The sequence below is a fragment of the Pteropus medius genome, unplaced genomic scaffold (assembly GCF_902729225.1).
Source record: "Pteropus medius unplaced genomic scaffold, Ma_sr-lr_union100, whole genome shotgun sequence".
In the NCBI taxonomy this organism is placed as follows: Eukaryota; Metazoa; Chordata; class Mammalia; order Chiroptera; family Pteropodidae; genus Pteropus; species Pteropus medius.
Window position 1 is genome coordinate 27,690 of NW_024343733.1, and position 19,965 is coordinate 47,654.

The 19,965-nt window shown below is 34.4% G+C and overlaps 1 protein-coding gene across 8 annotated transcripts in view; it reads right to left on the reverse strand.

The window, feature by feature from the left end:
- TMEM116 (transmembrane protein 116) overlaps positions 1–19,965 on the reverse strand; it is a 55,013-nt gene that overhangs the window by 12,707 nt on the left and 22,341 nt on the right. For all 8 annotated transcript variants that reach the window (XM_039868161.1, XM_039868159.1, XM_039868160.1 and 5 more), the window contains one exon: positions 302–406. In XM_039868161.1, the coding sequence (XP_039724095.1) occupies positions 302–406 (105 nt within the window). The remainder of the gene's footprint in view (positions 1–301; positions 407–19,965) is intronic.

Here is a 19,965-nt window from a genome sequence, read left to right on the forward strand (position 1 = left end):
TCTTTAGCAACAATAATGGACTGGCATGGAGCCAAGAAGGATTATTTCTCTTACTGAATTGAACCAGGCAGGAATGGCAGTACTATAATGTTTCCTATAATCAAATCCCTTTTTTTTTTTTGGTGGCATAAGATAAAAAGGAAATTATATCAACAGAATGGAAACTCAGTGAGAATATGGTTTTTCTTTTATTAACTACCATGAATTCACATAGCCAGTACTGAGTGCTTATACTGTTTATTAAGGTTATATGGGTTTGTTTCAGCATACTATTCTTAACTTAGGTCTGAATAAAACTTACCAGGGGAAATGTGCTCTGTCCACTCTGGTTGTGTTTCATCCTCAGCTCTTTGTACAGACACCAGATGTAATTCACGGTGTAGAGAAATGAAGAAATGTAGAATATCTAGGCGAAAATCAAAACAACCTATCATAACTGTCCCACTTTGACTTCCTTCAATTTATTCCATTATTTTCTACTATAAGAATCCTACCTACTGGTCTATCAGTAACTTACTACCCAGTATACATATCATGTAGAATGCGGGAATTCTACCCAGGTCTACGTAAAATATGTCCCAGCTTCCTTATTTTACCCTTTTGAATGTTCAGAGGAACCACACACAGCATTACCCAACTCCTCTCACCTAACAGTTCTACTTTTAAGAAAATATTTTTCTATTTTATTTTTTAATTTAAAAGGCCATAAGGACTTCCATTTCTAATAACGATAGCCTAGGCTATATGAACCAAAATTTCCATTCGAAAGAACTAAACATGCTAGATGTTATTGGTGTTTCCTATTTATCACTGGTCTTCAGTAATTTTAATGAGGTGCCTTGGTGTGTTTTCTGCATATTTCTTTCTTTCTTTTATTTTTTTTCTGAGATATAATAAAATGTAATTGTTTCTATTTTTAATTTTTAAATTAATTTTTATTTATCAATTACAGTTGATATTCAATGTTGCATTAATTTCAGGTGTACGGTACAGTGGTTATGTGCATGTTTCTTATGCTTGGTCTTGTTAAGCTTCTTGTATATGGTGGTTTATATTTTCATCGAATTTGGGAAAATTTTGGTTATTATTTCTTCAAACATGGTTTCTGTTTCTGTTTTGACCTCCTATGCTTTTTAAATCCTTAAAAGCATCAAAGAACCAACAAGATAGCAAGGAACCAGCTGGACAAAATCCGAGGGAAGGAATTTCTGTTTCTCATCTTTGATGAAATAACAGGAACAGAACTTACTGTTCAGCCTTAAAAACTAAAAATTGGACAAAATATACGAAAATACCCAGTTCTCAAACAGTGGATAACAATCAGTGTAGAACAGTAATCCCTGAAAAAAGAAAAACAAGCAAGTTGAGCTTATCAAGTGCCCCAGCTCACTGGCTGAAAAAGTGAGTGCAGTGAAGGGAAATCCAAACAGAGACGAGCTGCCTTCGTGAGCTGAGAAGACAGAGTTCAGGGTCTGGAGAGGCCAAGGCAGCTAAAATCTGTGAAGCAGATTATCAGAGAAGAGGGAGTCACACAGAGGTATAGTGCTCTGTAAATTTGTAAAGGTGCTCTCAAGTTTTTGATTAAGTACTGATCTATGAGTGTGGAAAAGAAAACCAAGAAGACAAGAAAAAGAACCATCAGAAAAAAGAAGGTGGAACAATCTCCAATAGAATCCCTAAAGTAATAGTTTGTGTTCCCATTAGTCAGAGTGGGAGCACTTTCTAATACATACATAGGAATGACAGTACTATAGAATCATAATAAGAATACTGCCTTACTAATGAGACCAAATTAGCTATATATGAAAGACTGCCCTAACCAAAGCTTAAAATCAAGCCTTTGAAAACTAAGCAAGCCTTGAAAGAATCAAATACACTGAGGTAACTATATCAAATCAAAACCCTCAAATTAAAAAAATATATATATATAAAGAAATCTAATACCTAATAACATAAAATCTACAATATCAGGCATCTAATAAAATGTTATACAAAGAAGCAGGGAAATATGAACCATAACCAAGAGAAAAATTAATCAAAAAAATCTCAGAAATGACAGATTATAAAAATTAACAGACAAAGATATTAAAGGAACTATTACAAAAATACTCCATATGTCCAAGAAGGTAGAGGAAAGCATGAGCATGACAAGTAGAGAAATGGAAGATATAAAGAAAGACCCAAAATGAAATTCTACAAATTTAAAATAAAAAATATGGAAACTGCAAAAGAAAAATATAATATGTAAAAATATATAATATATTAAAAAATTAGAAACTTCAAAAGATTAGTAAACTTGAAGACACAAAAATAGAAACAATCTAAAATGAAACATCTAGAGAAAAAAGGACTTTTAAAATATGAACAAACCCTAAGTGAGCTGTGGGACAATATCAAGCAGGCTAATTAATACATGTGGAAGGAGGGGAAAGGAGAAACAGAAAATATATTCGAAGAAATAATCGCCAAAAAATTTTCACATTTGATGAAAATATAAACCATCATATACAAAAAGCTTAACAAAACCAAATAAGGAGAAACAAAAACCACACCAAGGAACATCATAATCAAATTACTGAAAACCAGTGATAAACAGAAAATACCAATACCATTCAGCGTAAAGACACATTACATACACAGAAACAAAAATATGAATGACAGCAGACTTCTTATCAGAAAAAAATACAATCTGGAAAACATAAGAGCAACATCTTTAAAACACTGAAGGAGAAAAAATAAATCTGTCAACTTAGAATTCTATACATAACAAAAATGCCTTTTCAAAAAAAGGACAAGAAGAGGATTTTTCCAGACAAACAAAAGCAGAGAGAATACACTGAAGCAGACCATTATTATAAGAAATGTTAAGCCCTTCAGGCAAAAATCGTGATAACAGACAGAAATTTGGATCTGCACAAAGAAATTACGAGTACCAAAAATGGGAACAGTTTGGTGCTTCCTTAAATAGTAAAACATAGAATTACCATGTAATCTAGCAATTCCAATCCTAGGTATATACCCAAAAGAATTGAAAATAAGTACTCAAATAATTATATATACATGCGTGTTCATATGCATGTGTTCATAGCATTGTGCGCAATAACCAAAAGGTAGAAACAGCCCAAATATCCATAAACAGATGAATGGATAAACAAATCGTGATGTACATATATACATGGAATATTATTCAGTCATAAAAAGGAATGAAGTACTGATACATGCTACAATGCGGATGAGCCTTCAAAACATTATGCTACATGAACAAAGCCAGACACAAAAGGTCATATTTTAAATTATTCTGTTAATGTAAAATATCCAAAACAGACATAGCCTTAGATAAACACTGACTTCAGATTGGCTGTTTCCAGGTGTTGGGGGTAGGGAATATGGGGATAAACTGCTTAATGAGTAAAGGTTTTACTTTTGAATGACAAAAATGTTTTGGAACTAGATGCAGACGGTGGTTGCATAACACTGAATGCACTAAATGCCACTGTTCATCTTAAATGGTTAATTTTGTGTTATGTGAATTACACCTCAATAAATTATTTTTAAAACCTTTTAAAGGACATCAAAAGATATCATCAAGAAAGTGATAAGACAACTTAAAGGACTGGAGAAAATATCTGTAAATCATATATCTGATATGGGTCTATTATTCAGAATATGTGCATATAAATTTACAACTCAGCAACCAAATGACAAACAACCCAATTGGAGCTTTCATCACAAATATCCGAGAGAAAAGGAATGGAAACAAGTCATGTCTAAAATGCCACAAACCCGCACTGTTCTTACTAAGATTTAGTAGATTTTTTTGAATAAATATTTCTCCATTTGTTATATGTCTTTAGGACAAATTCCAGGGACTTTAAATGGGTGGGGTTTTAAAAAATAATGTTTACAGTTAAATAGTAGTTGTTTCACTGAGATGATCTGCCAAGCTCTTGACCTTTCCAGAAGTCCTGCCTCTGACACACATTTTTTTAAAATCTCTTTTCATTGCCAGGTTCTCCTTCTATCTTTTGAGGGTTTTTCTTTTCATTTATTTATTGAAAATCAACATTTTTTTCCCCTATAACTTCCCACAGTGTGGATTTTTCTGCTTGCAGCTCAATAGTATAGTTTATCATATTTTTCTGTACCTGTAGTTCCTGTATATCGGTGGTTAAATATATACCACCACCTCAATAGGTCAAATTCAGGTTTAATTTTTTTTTGACTACAATACTTCATAAATTGTGAAGTGTTCTTCCATCAGGGGGCATATAACATCAAACAGTCTTTCCTTTTGTAATATAAACAGCTGTCAGTGTTCGATACTTATATCTGTTGATCATTTGAGATCATTATTTTTAAAGGGTGGATATTATTCCACTATTCACATGTACCATTATTTACTTAATCATTCCCTAACTGATAGATATTTGGGTTCCAACTTATCACTATTACAAAAAATAATGTATGACTATGCTTGCAAATCTTTGCTCAGTTGTGCAAATATTTCCATAGGATAGATTCTCAGGAGTGAAATTACTATGATATGAAAAATAACTACTTTGAGAGACATCACCAAATTGCCTATCAAAAATTTTTACCAATCTATATTACCATCAAATATGCCTGTTTTTCTCACATTCTCACCTGCTAGCATTATCTGCCTTTAAAATTTTTACCATCTCATTATACTTTAATTTATACTTTAATTATTAGTAGGATTAAGCATATTTTCACTTAGCCTTTGTATTTCCTCCTAGAACTGTCCATTTACATACATTGTGGGTCAAATTACTTCACCTCTTGCAAAGCCCACCAAGCTGAACCAAACAGTCAAACTCACATGACTACCATAAGCCACATTTTGCACTCAGAAAGATAGAGGCCAAGAGATACAGTGTTCCAGCAGAGCAGCAGTAGGCATTTCTCTTTATTGAAAGTCTGCAGCACTTCAGGAGCTAGTCACTGATACCCCAAGTAACAGCTTAAGTATGAGGGGATACATCACATTGTCATTATCAAGGTATAATGGCCACGTTGGCTTATGTCCCAAATAGGAAACAATAGCTCTGAATTCAGATTCCAGGGTCCCTTTAAGGAACACGCCTAATTCTAAGATTCACTGTATTCAGAGAAGCCTAAAGATGGTATCTTTTCCTAACCGTTATTTACACTTTATTTACAATCTTCTAGTCTAGGTGCATTTTATCTATCAGAGGTCATTTTTACCATAAGCAATGTGGCCTGGTAACACAACTGGTGTTCCATCTTACCATGTTTCTAGGAGAATAGAGGAGACAGTTAATCCAGGGTCAAATTTTTCCAGAGACAGAGAAAGGAGTTCTTCTTAACACTTTACCCACAACTCTCTAAGTTTTCTCATCTATAAAACGAGAATGAAAGTATCCACTTTCATAGGTTTTCTGTAAAAATTACATGAAATATATATAAAGTACTTTTGTAGTACATGGCATATAGTTTAAGCATTCAAAAATAGTGTGTCATTATTTACAGGGATGCTGCAAAATCCTGTAGGGACATTTTAAAAAACTAACAGGGAAGCTGTTTTTAAAAACAACAGAGAAGACAATGGATGTCAGTGAGTCACAAAAATATAGAGTGTAGTTTCGGTGTTAGAAAGTAGATTAGTGGGAAGAATTTGGGTGAACTATACAAGAGTTCATGTAAAAACATCCTGAACAGGCTCACTCAGTAAAATGCCATGTCTCCATTCTTCAGTGGGTAACCATAACATCATGTATTATCTAGATCTGTATTGCCCAGTACAGTAGTTACTAGACACATGTAGCTACTCAAATTTAAACTAATAAAAATGAAAGATAATCTAAAATACAGTTCCTCAGTTAAACTAGCCATACTTTAAGTACGCAACAGCTAATACTAAATACAGGACAGCGCAGATAGAGGATATTTCCATCACCACTGATCTTGAGACCTGGCTTTACCTCCTTCCTTACACTGCCTGATTTTAGACCACTTTACTGCTCCAGTTGCTCAGGAAAAGAAAAGAACCTCAGATAAATACATTCTAAGAGACACAATAAGGAGAGACAGAAACTTTTGGGTAGGTGAAATTTTGATTTGATTACCCATTCTGTGATAATTTTCTGAATCTCTCCAGTTAGAACCAATCACTTTTGTAGTCCTAGCCAATTTATACTTTTATTAAATAACTGAACTTGCTTTGTACTATAATGATTTATATAAAGTACATATGTCTAGCCTCCCACTAGACTTTAAATTCCTTGATGTGAGGAATCATATTTATACCTTCATTTATATTATCATACACATAACCAACCTCACCTTCTAGCAGCTTAACACAGAGCTTTATATATAGCAAGCACTCAACAACTTGAGGTGAATTATCCCTAGAATTGTAAACTCTATGAGGGTAGGAAATTTATCTGTCTTGTTTACTGATGTGTGCTCCAGAGTACAGTATAATGAGCGGAACGTTATAAACACGCAATAGATACTTATCTCATAACTGAGGCCACAGGCAGATGCAAGTTTAGTTTTTTGAGAAAATTTGTACAGAAAGATCTTCCAAACTTTTCTATTGTTACTAAGGTGAACATGTAAGAGACGTGATGGCTTACAGTAGGAAGTAATGTCCACTAAATTACATGTGTTTCCCACATTGGCAGTAAAATATGAAATGTGATCTGATTCCCTTGTCTTCTCCTCTCCTCCTGCCACTTAGAGAGACCGGCCATTCTCTGATGAGGAAACAGAAGTCTTAAGAATAGGTAATTTCATTTAAGACCAGAAGAGGGAAGCAGGGTGTTATTATATTTGATAGATTTTTCCGCCCTAAGAACACCAGACAAATAAAGATACTAAATCTGGGCTTTCTTGCAGTTTTCAGATTTAAGATTTTCTGAAAGCCTGAGAGATATTGTGGTTAATGTTAACATTCTTCAGTATCAAACAGAAGCAACTAATTATAAATTTATCATCTTAACTACTTTGTATTCTTTTGAGAAATTTAAGACTCAACTCTACCATCTTTATTCTCTTAAAATCCCAGTGAGGCAAATAGTTATTGAATGATCCCATGTATGAAGAAGAATCTATAATAGGAAAGACAAACAAGAACCTTCTACTCAATCTTGTATTTGTATGCTTTATGACTTAAAAGTACCTTTATATATAGGCTGACATTATATTCTATTTTTATGATAAGAAAAACAAGACTGTAAGTGAATTTATTGTTAAAGTGACTAATTTAAGGTCTGTTAAATGCAGAAACTATTTTGTTTCTATTATTAAATTAATGAAAAACTAATGTAAGAAGTTATTTGCCTCAAATCTCCCCTACACCAGCCTAAAGCAAATCAAACAAGGTAACTCCAGAGTCATAGTTTTCAAAACAGACCGTTTTTGTTCGTTTGTTTTAATTGAATCCTGAGACTAAATGAGACCTCAATAACTTATTTAGTTCACTCTTTTACAAGATGAACATACCTAAAACTATCTCAAAAATGTAGTGTTCTACTTCTTTGTAAAATTGTCTTGAAAGGATGGCAGCTAAAGCTTACAGAAAATGGAGATAGAGTACAATCAAGTATAAAAATACTCCGATGAGATTTTTTTGAACAGCTTCCTTCTTGCCTCTATGTAGACAGAAACTATTTTCTGAGCAACAGAAAATGATATGAGAGAATTTCACTCTAAAGTCGACTCTAGATCTTCCAAAACACTTAGGATGCCATGTAGAGCTACTTTTATCACATGGACCTAGGGTACAAGGGATTTTTTTGTTGTTGCTCTTAAGAGTATTTACTCCTAATGAAGGGGACTGGTCATGATACAAATCTGTTCTGTCACAGATAAGACATAGTGCCACGCCATGAATCAGATGTTGGTTAGCATACCATGACTAAAAGAGGTAAAAGCTAGCCCAAGAGGCTAGGATCAGAAATCTGCCCATATAGAAGGGCACAGGGCCTCTAAGCATGGGATTAAATCCAGGGAAGTCAGCTATCAATTAGCAAAAGTTTCTTTGAACTCCTTTTACATTTAAACCATAAGAAGACCCTAAAAATCACGATAATAATGTTTTATAAACCTCCAGCCACTGGAAAATTTAGGCCTTTAAGGTAGGCAGGCTAAGTCTAAGATGTCAGAAAGGCAGTGAGAATACATTAACAAGCAAAGATAGTAAAATCCAATCTTTGATGAGAGAATACTTTTCATAGGCCCTGCTTTCTATTGTCAGGCAGATTCAGAAAGTAATGGACCAGTAAGTATGTGGAGGAAATGAAAGGTATGCAGGCGAATTCTGTTCTTAAGGAGGTAGGCAGAACCTATCTTCTAAAAATAATAAAAATAACGACAATAGTTTACACTATGGGCAAGCACTTTGCATTTGTTGTCTAATTTAACCCTAAAAATTCATATCATTACTCCTATTTTACATGGAGAAACTAAGATTTAGAGACGTTTACTTGCTTAAAAAAATCACACAGCTAACAGGTGCCAGAGTCTAGATTTAAACCTACGTACGTTTGACTCCAAACTCTACACTTTAACTCCAAGCCACAAACTTCATGTCATCTGCTGTCCAAGCTGGTGTCTCTAAAATTCCTGACTCGCATATTCTTCCAGTAAATGAAACTGGGTTCATTCACTAAGAAAAGATGACTGCTGATACTTGAACTTGTGTCAAAACAAATACTAGAATAGCCAAGAGTAAAGAGAGAAGCTGAACAGGACAGTATCTGGCACTGTCATTTTCCCCTTATCTTGTTTCTCCATAGCAGTTATCTCTGATAAAGAGAAATATTAGCACAATATTCCTAGACCCTTTTTGGAAAAAGCACTGAACTTGCTCTTGATCCCAAGGTTGACTGGAGGTGGGGACAATCATATACAAGCAAATCAATCCTCTCAGTGCAGAGCTAGTCATCAAATAAAATTAAAAACATCAGTATCTTAGGCTATTAATCAGATTCCATCTTTCAGAACCAGATGCTATAGTCTAGACAAAGCTTTCTGGTCCAAATGTTATTCTGGCACTGTAACATCTCTTTGCTGGTTGGCTGAGTTCACAAAATAAATAGCACTTGGAAAACAGCACATCTCAACTTACTAATCAAATACTGAAATTATTTCTGATGGCTTAGTTCTCAAACTCACTTGGCTTCTTAGGTAAGTTCCAAAACAAAAGACTAGCTATTGGTAAATGATTGATTTCTTCTGTTTCAATTCAGTGAAGTGGCATAAGGGTGCCCCAGCTGTTCTGAGCCAGATCTCTCCCCTGCCCACCTCCTGCCCCTCATCAGCTCTGAGTTTCCTACGAAACTCTTTTCATTATCTAAATCAGAGAGAAACTCAATAACTGCAGGTTCAGTAACCTCATGAAGTTATAATATAATAGGATAATAAACCTAGTTCTAATTTGCATCTCACACCTACCCCAGTAGAAGAGAAAAAGCTCAAAACAAAAAATATTCATGTGTCTTGAAGTTTTAGCCTCCTAAACCTGAAAAGGACTTTGAAAGGCATATAGTGCGATAATTTCCAAATGCTGGTTCAGAAATTACTGCCAATCCTTGAAAAATTGACACTGGTCTAAGAAATACTGAGAAAATATAGGCAATATAAGTTTTTCATATAGCTAAATTTACTACTTTAAAGAAACCATTCTTTATTCTGAGATTATACTTTATCTAGTTTTTTAGTAGCAATTGTAATTCCTTTTATAAAATTAGGTAGTAGTTGTTTTCTAAGTGTTCTTAATTTAGCATAATGTAAAGTTAGCAATACTATAATTCCCACCTTTTTCAAGTTTTACTCATTATTAAAATCCTAAAGCCTAGGAAGCATTTTGAACCACTTCTCTAGTGTATCGCCTGGGCTTCATGTAAAAATAGCAAATCCATTTTACACAGATGAAAATTATGGACATATTTGATTGGGAAACACCAAAATGACCCTGATAATTTATTTCTGTCATAGCAATCCTCAAGGTTTCTACCCAAACTGAATTCTTTCCCACTACTATTTAAGCCCATTTTCTTTCATTCTGCTTCAGTGGAAACGATTAATAACTGCTATGTTCTAAAAAATCTCAGCACTAGTTTTCAAAGGGTCTTCCTGCTCAAAGAATGGAACTGGAAATCTAGATTCAGAAACGTGGATATCTTGTTTGTTTAGATCAGGGGACTGATTCTCTTTCTTTACTATGACTCTTAGAAAATCTAGGACCTCTTCATCTGCTTGTGCAAACAAGGAATGCCCTGCCTTCTCCCATTACCAATTTTTTTTACAAGAACCAGCTAGAGGAGAATTTTGAAAAGTACAGACATTTAATCTGACCTGATCAAATTGTGAAAGTTAGGGGAAAAAAAGGGAGGTAAACTTTTACTTTTCATTTGTATACCCCTCTTTACTTTTTAAATTTTTATTGAAAATGCATATTAGTTTTATAAATTACACATACAAAAATTTTTAATATAGAAAATCTAAAAAATTAAAATGTTCCATTTTTAAGGAAAGTATGTATTTCTATGTTGGTCTCCAGGTCCCCAAAGAGTATTAAACTAGGTACCAGGATGCTCTTGTAACATGGAGAGAAAGGAGTCAAGTTTGGGTTTGTTTTTATTACATAATAAGAACTATGCACTTGGTCTCTGCCCTTGGTTCCTGACACAGAGCTCCTTAAACTCGTGGAATTTCCTGAGTGATGGAAGTAATAGGAGCATCTTACACAGAGCTCTCAAATCTCTTGGAATTTCTTGAATGATAGGAACGCTTTTTGTTTTAATAAGGGGATTTCTGGTAGGCTTCTGGATGGCTTCAGGATGGGGCTGGTCACCAGAAAGATCAAGCCATGATGAAAGGCTTGAAACTTTCAGCCCCATCCCAAGAGAGAGAAGGGGGCTGGAGACTGAGTTAATAATTGATCATGTCTACATGATGAAGCCTCCATAAAATTCTCCAGGGATTCAGAGAGCTTCTGAGTTGGTGAACACATCTATGTGCAGGAGGATGGCACACTCAAACTCCAAGGGGACAGAAGCTCCTAAGCTCAGACCCTATCAGACCTTGCCCTACGTATCTCTTCATCTGGCTGTTCATCTATATTCTTAATCATATTCTTTATGATAAGGTGGTAAATATATGTATTTTCCCCGAGTTCTTTGAGCCATTCTACCAAATTATTGAACCCAAGGAGGGGGGCATGGGAAGCTTTGATTTGTAGCCAAGTCAGACAGAAGTGTGGATAACCTGGGGACCCACTACTTGCAACTGGAATCTGAAGTAGAGGGCAGTCTTGGGTTGGGATCTGTGCTAACTCACCGGGTTGTTAGTGTCAGAACTGAATTGCAGGACACCCAGTTGGCGTCTGGAGAGTTAGGAAATTGGTTGGTATGGAAACAACACATTTGATGTCAGAAGTGTTATGAACAGAGAAACAGTTTTTCTTTAGCTTTTTAATGGAAAAACAGAATGATCAATTATAACATCGAATTTCCTGCTCTAAATTGAGAGAAAATAGGAAGCATTCTTAAATAATTCTTACTAACTAAAAGGGGGTAAATGTGAAGGTTAGGCCCTAAAGATTTATTTAAAATATTCTCATCCTAATTTGCTAAGGTATCAAACTTAAGGTGATCTCTTCGGGGACTTAAAAACTAACTCTAGGAAATTTGATTCTGTAAAACTGATGCCTGGGTGGGCTGTCAAGTTAAATAGGTCAAAGTAATGGATTATCTGAAGATCAATACAGGCTATATAAGAAATTGACTCTGCCTATTTACCTAGTGCTGGTGGAAAACTATATTTAAGCCAGACTTGGAAAGTTTCAGGCTTTGCTAGTATCCAGTTTTAAAAAGAATTCTGAGAGAAGAAGAGTCTTTCTGAGTGCTTAGTACTTTAACTCTTAAAGAGGCACTGAACTAAATAAAATACAGTTCTGGTTTGGTATTAACCAAGATCACTATTAGTGCCCTTGGTATTAACCAAGGGCACTATTCTTTCTCTTCTGATGGCTTATACAGTTGAAGAATATTTTCGCTTCTCATAGCTTATCTTAGACCTGTGAGCTTTTGGTAAATGATTGATTCCTCCTGTTCCAGTTTGGTGGAGTAGCATAAAGGCGCTACAGCTATACTGAGCCAATTCTCCTCCCTGAACAACTCTGGGTTTCTCATACCTAGTCAAAACATCAAAAACATTTTGGCCATTTCCAAACAAAGTTTTGGAGAAGGAGGCTCTAATGCCTTGACAGATCAGCACAATAAACCTATCTTGTCAGATTAAAGTTTCTGTCTTATCGAATATATCTCTCCATAGGAAACTATCCAAAACAAGGTTCAGAAATCTTTCCAAACTGAGTGATAAACTAAACCCACTTTCTGGTCTGGAAAGAAGCAACCACTCTTGGTAGAGTACTTAGTTTAATGATCTTGATTCCCTTGCTTAAACAGTAAAACTATAAAAACATCATAAAGTCATACAGAACCTTTAATTTTATAAAACATGTGAACAGACATCCTATTTAATATTTCAAAAAATTATATAAAGTAGATTAGACTGGCGATGATTTTCAGTTTATAGGGAAAAAAAGAGATAAAGACCAAATGACTTCCTCAAAGTCATAGCGAATCCAGGTCACCTAACTCTACATCTATTTAATTCTCTACGAGTATTACTTTCCTAAAGTTGAATAAATGGACCAGTTGAACTACTTTATCTGACTTGTGGGCCACAATGTAAAGGAAAGAGCCATGTTAAATAGTATTTTTCCCTTCTTTGCAGCGGGCTAAAGAGAGACTTTTATATAATAAATTTTCTTTCTGGAAGAAAAGCAGAATACATTTCCACTAAGTCCATTGCACACCATGAACAACCAAGGCGACAAGGCAGCTCAGAAAGAGAAAAATCTCCAGAAAATATGATTACAGATATAGAAATATGCGACTTAAACGACATAGAATTCAGGATGTTATTTCTGAAAAAACTCAGTGAGTTCTGAAATGAGTCATATCAACAATTTCAGGAATTGAAAAAACACCTAGATGAGCAGAGCAAGGAGATTGAAACCCTCAAAAAGAACAGAATAGATCTTCTGGAGATGAAAAACACACTGAAAGAGTTGAAAAATGAAATAACAAGCCTGGGAAATAAAGTCGACCAAATAGAGGAAAAGATCAGTGATACTGAAGATAGAAATCTATAAATAAATCAGAAGAAAGAAGAGAGAAATCGAAGAATGAAAAATATTGAAAGAGAAATTCAAGAACTAGCTGATACCATCAGGAGAGGAAACATAAGAATAATGGGCATTATCGAAGGTGAGGAAAAGGAGCAGGAACTAGAAAGCATTTTCAGACAAGTAGTTGACAAGAATTTCCCAAATCTAAGGAATGAGCTGGAGCTTGGAATTCGAGAAGTCAACAGAACGCCCAATTATCTCAACCAAAAAAGGCCTTCACCAAGACACATTGTACTAAAATTATCAAAAATCAACGACAAAGACAGAATTCTCAGGGCAGCCAGGGAGAAGAAAACGGTAATTTACAAAAGGAAACCCCATTAAATTATTGTCGGACTTCTCAGCACAAACCTTACAAGCCAGAAAGGAATGGAATCAAATATTTAAATTATTAAGTGAAAGGACTACCGGCCTAGAATAATGTATCCAGCTAAGCTCTCCCTTAGATTTGAAGGAGAAATTAAGACCTTTCCAGATATACAAAAATTGAGGGAATTCTCCACTACGAGGCCTACACTACAAGAAATACTGAAAGGAGTCAGCTCACCTAAAACGAAATGACAAAGAAAAAAAAAAACCATAATTAGGAGTAAAGTGACTATCAGGCAAACAGAAGCAGAGGAGTGCAACCCTTACTAAGAACAGGGCATTATAAGCTTAAATAATAAGAAGAGAATTGCTATAGCAAGATAGTAACGAACGTTCAATATACATAGGGATAATATGAGATAACAATGACTGAAAAGGGAAGGATTCAAAGATCCAAATTTGCAAAGGGAAATGGAGATAAGGCACACACAGAAGAAAATGGACGACTGTATATGTATAACTATCCTTTATATATTTGTAATGGTAACCACGCACAGAAGATTCAGAACTGAAGTATATAACATAAAACAAGAAGAACCAGAAGGAAAACCCACAAAAGCCAACCAAAATAAAGAAAACAGAAATACAAGGACAAGGAAGCAATGGAAACACCAAGCTACCAGAAAGCAAAAGATAAAATGGCTATAAGAAGAACTCATATTTCAATAATCATCCTAAATGTAAATGGACTGAACTCACCAATAAAAAGGCACAGAGTTGCAGAATGGATCAAAAAACAAAATCCAACCATATGCTGCCTCCAGGAAACACATCTCAGCTCCAAAGGCACATACAGACTCAAACTAAAAGGGTGGAAAATGATATATCAAACAAATGGCATTCAGAGAAAAGCAAGAGTAGTGGTACTAATATTGGACAGACTTCAAAATAAAAAAGGTAAAGAAAGATACTGAGGGACACTTCCTAATGATAAAGGAAATCATGCACCAAGAAGACATAATACTTATTAATTAATATCTATGTTCCTAAGCAGAGAGCCCCGAAATATGTAAAGCAATTACTAACAGAGCTAAAGGGAGAAACAGACTACTACTATCATAGTAGGGGAGCTAAATATCCCACTTTAGGATGTGGACAGATGATCCAAACAGAAAATCAATATGGAAATAACATCCTTAAATGACACACTAGAGCAACTGGACATAATTGACATTTACAGAGTCTTTCATCCCAAAACAGTTGCTTATACATTCTTCTCTAGTGCACATGGAACATTCTCAAGAATCGACTACATAATGGAACATAGAAATAGCCTCAACAAATATAAGAGAGTTGAAATCATACCAACCATATTCTCTGAACATAATGCTTTGAAACTAGAGATCAACTGCAAAAAGAAATCAGGAAGAACCATAAATATATGGAGATAAAACAACATGCTACTGAAGAATAACTGGGTTAGAGAAGAAATAAGAAGAGAGATCAAGAGATACATAGAAACAAATGATAATGATAGTACAACATATCAAAACTGCTGGAACATGGCAAAAGGGGTCATAAGAGGAAAGCCCATATCATTACAGGCCTATCTCAAAAAACAAGAATGAGCCCAAATAAACAACTTAATGCTTCATCTTAAAAAATTAGAAAAGGAAGAACAAATGAAGCCTAAAGTCACCAGAAGGAAAGAAATAATCAAAATTAGAGCAGAAATAAATGAAATTGAAAACGAAAAAAACAGTAGAAAAAATAAATGCAACGAAGAGCTGGTTCTTTGAGAAGGTTAATAAAATGGACAAACCCCTAGCTAGACTCACTAAAGAAAAAGAGAAAAGACACAAATAAACAAAATCAGGGTTGAAAGACTGAAAATTATGACTGACATCATAGAAATACAAAGAATCATATAAGAATACTATGAAAAAGTATATAACACCACATTTAATAACCTAAAAGAAATAGACTAGTACTTAGAAAAACACAATCTTCCTAGAGTGAATCAAGAAGAACTGGAAAATCTAAATAGGCCGATCAGCAGTATGGAAATTGAAGCAAGCATCAAAAATCTATCAAAAAGTAAAATTCCAGGACTAGATGGCTTCACCAGTGAATTCTAACATTCAAAGAAGATTTAATACCTATTCTCCTCAAACTCTTCCAAGAAATTGAAGAGGAGGCAATACTTCTCAAATCATTTTGTGAGGCCAATATCACTCTGATACCAAAACCTGGTAAAGATAACACAAAAAAAGAAAACTACAGACCAATACCTCTCATGAACACACATGCAAAAATCCTAAATAAGATACTAGCGAACCAAATATAGCAACATATTAAAAAAATATATACCACAATCAAGTGGGCTTCATTCCAGAGGCACAGGGATGGTTCAACATAAGCAAATCGATTAATGTGGTATACCACATAAACAAATTAAGAAATAAGAATCATATGATCTTATCAATAGATGCAGAAAAAGCCTTTGACGTGATACAGCAACCGTTTATGATCAAAACACTTAACAAAATAGGTATAAAAGGAAAATATCTTAATATAATAAAGGCCATATATGACAAGCCCTCAGCCAACATTATCCTAATGGTTAAAAACTAAAAACCTTCCCTCTCTAAGATCAGGAACAAGGCAAGGCTGTCCACTATCGCCACTGTTATTCAATATAACGTTGGAGGTCCTAGCAAGTGCAAACAGACAAGAAAAAGATATAAAAGGCATCCAGATAGGAAATGAAGAAGTCAAACTGTCACTATTTGCAGATGACATGATTCTCTATATAGAAAACCCTAAAGACTCCACAAGAACCTACTAGAAACAATAAGCAAATACAGCAAAGTTTCTGGATACAAAATCAACGTTCAAAAATCCTTAGCGTTCCTATACTCTAATAATGAAGTGTCAGAAGAAGAAGTGGAAAAAATAATTCCTTTTGCAATTGCATCAGAAAGAATAAAATACCTAGGAATAAATTTAATGAAACATGTGAAGGACTTATATAATGAAAACTATAAGACCCTATTAAAAGAAATTGAAGAATATACAAAAAAATGAAAAGTTATTCCGTGTTCTTGGGTTGGAAGAATCAACGTAGTTAAAATAACCATATTACCTAAAGCATTATACAGATTTAATGCAATCTCCATCAAAATCCCATTGGCATTTTTTAAAGAAATAGAACAAAAAACATCAGATTTGTATGGAAGCACAAAAGACCCTGAATTGCCAAAGCTATCCTGAGAAAAAAGAACGAAGATAGAGGCATCACTCTGCCCGACTTCAAATTATACTTCAAAGTGACAGTGATCAAAATGGCCTGCTATTGGCAGAAAACCAGACACACGGACCAGAGGAACAGAATCGAGAGTCCAGAAGTAAACCTATGTTTATATGGGCAAATAATTTTCGACAAAAAAGCCAAAAACATACAGTGGAGAACGGAAAGCTTCTTCAATAAATGGTGCTGGGAAAACTGGAAAGCCACCTGTAAAAGAATGAAACTAGACTATTGTCTATCATCACACTCCAAAATTAACTCAAAATGGATTAAAGATCTGAATATAAGATCTGAAACAATAAAGTGCATCGAAGTAAAAATAGAAACTAAACTCATGAACCTTGGACTTAAAGAGGATTTTATGAATTTGACCTCAAAGGCAAGGGAAGTAAAAGCAAAAATAAATGAATGGGACTATGTCAAACTAAAAAGCTTCTGCTCAGCAAAAGAAATCATCAATAAGGTAAAGAGACAACCATCCAATTGGGAAAATATATTTGCAAGCAATGCCTCTGATAAGGGCCTAATACACAAAATATACAAAGAACTCATGCAACTCAATAACAACGAAAAACAAAAACGATCCAATCAAAAATTGGGCAGAGGACCTGAACACACACTTCTCCCAAGAACACATATAAATGGCCAACAAATGTATGAAAAGATGCTCAACACACTAGCTATTAGGGGAATGCGAATCAAAACCACAATGAGATACCATCTCACACCTGTTACAATAGCTGTTATCAACAGGACAAATAAAAACAAATGTTGAAGAGGATGTGGAGAAAAAGGAATCCTCATACACTGCTGGTGGGACTGCAAATTGGTACAGCCGCTATGGAAAACAGTATGGAGGTTCCTCAAAAAACTAAGAATTGATCTATCATATGATCCAGCAATCTCTCTACTGGGTATTTACCCCAAAGACTTGCAAACCCATATCCAAAAAGATATTTGCATATTGATGTTCATAGCAGCATTATTCATGATGGCCAGGACATGGAAGCAACCGAAGTGTCCTATGATAGATGATTGGATAAAGCAGTGGTACATATATACAATAGAATATTACTCTGCCATAAGAAGAGATGAAATGCTGCCATTTGTGACAACATGGATGGACCTCAAGATAATCATGCTAAGCGAAATAAGCTAGACAGAAAAAGTTGAAAATCACCCGATATCACTTACATGTGGGATATAAACCTAAAAGCAACAAATGAACAGGACAAACATAGACTCATGGACATGGACTATAGACTAGTAGTTACCAAAGGGTAGGAGGTGGGGTGGAGGGGGAAGGTAGATGGGGTAAAGTGGGTCAAATATATGGGGATAGGGGGAGGGTGAAGTGGGTAAGGGGGATAAAATATATTGTAGCTGAAGGAAACTGGACTTTGGGTGGTAAACACACACTAGAATATACAGATGTCAAATGATAATGTACACCTGAGAATTATATAATTGTATTAACCAATGTTACCCCAATAAAATTAACTTATAAAATAAAAATAAAAATAAAAGGTAAATAAGTCATTGGAAGGTAATGTAAAGCATGGTGACTCTAGTTTTAAAAACTGCATTGCATATTTGAAAGTTACTAAGAGTAAATCTTAAAAGGTCTCATTAAGAAAAACAAATTTGTAACAATGTATCACGATGAATGTTAACTAGACTTCTTGTGGTCATCATTTCATAATGTATACAAACATCGAACCATTATATTGTACATCTGAAACTAACATGTCAATTACATCTCAATAAAAATTTTTTTAAAAGACAGAGCCTGGCACAGTGGATAAAATGGTAAGACCCAACTATATGTTGTCTACAAAACCATTTTAAAAATAATTTCTTAATTTTCCAATTACAGTTGACATACAATATTATATTAATTTCAGGTATACAACACAGTGATTAGATATTTATATAATGTGATCACCCTGATAACTCTAGTACCCATCTGACACCATACATAGTTATTACAATGTTATCAAATATATTCTTCATGCTATTCTTTACATTTCTGTGACTATTTTATAACTACCAATTTGTCCTTCTTAATCTCTTCTCCTTTTTTCACCCTTTCCTCCAAATACTCCTCCCATCTTGGCAACCTTCAAAATGTTCTCTGTATCTTATGAGTTTCAAATAACCCCATTTATTTATTTATTTTTATTAAATTTATTGGGGTTACATTGGTTAATAAAATTAGATTTCAAGTGTACAATTCAATAATATGTCATATGTATATTACATTGTGTGTTCACCACTCAAAGTTAAATTTCCTTCTGTCGCCACATATTTGATCCCCTTTATCCTTATCTACCCCCACGCCCCTTTCCCTCTGGTAACCACTAAACTGTTGTCTCTATGAGTTTTGTTTGTTTGTCTTGTTCATTTGTTGTTTTCAGTTTTATGGCCCACATATGAATAAAATCAAATGGTTCTCAACTTTTTTGTCTGACTTATTTTGCTTATCATAATAATTTCAAGATCCATCCATGTATTTCATATTTTCTCATAGCTGAATAATATCCCATGTTTATATGTACCACTTCTTCTTTATCCAATCATCTATCAAAGGGCACTTCCATGTCTTAGCCACCGTGAATAATGCTGCAATGAGCATCACGTACATACATTTTTACACGTTTTCAAATTTTGGGGGTAGATACCCAGAAGAGGGATTGCTGGGACATATGGTAATTCTATTCTTAATCAAAAAAACCCACTTTAAATATAAAGTCACAGTAGATTAAAAATAAAGGGATTAAGAAAGATATACCATGCTAACAGTCATACAATCAACTAATCTTTGACAAAGAAGCAAAGGCAATTCAGTAAAGGACAGCCTTATCAATATATGATACTGAAACTATTAGACATCATATGCACAAATAGGAAGATGAAGACCTACACCTTTCACAAAAAATAACTGTAAATATAAAATACAAAACTATAAAACATAGGACCTAAATGTAAAATACAAAACTCTAAGACAGGAAAAAATATAGATGACCTTTGGTTTGGCGATGAGTTTTCAGAGACAACAGTAAATGCATGATCCATTAAAGAAAAAATTGACAAGCTGGAC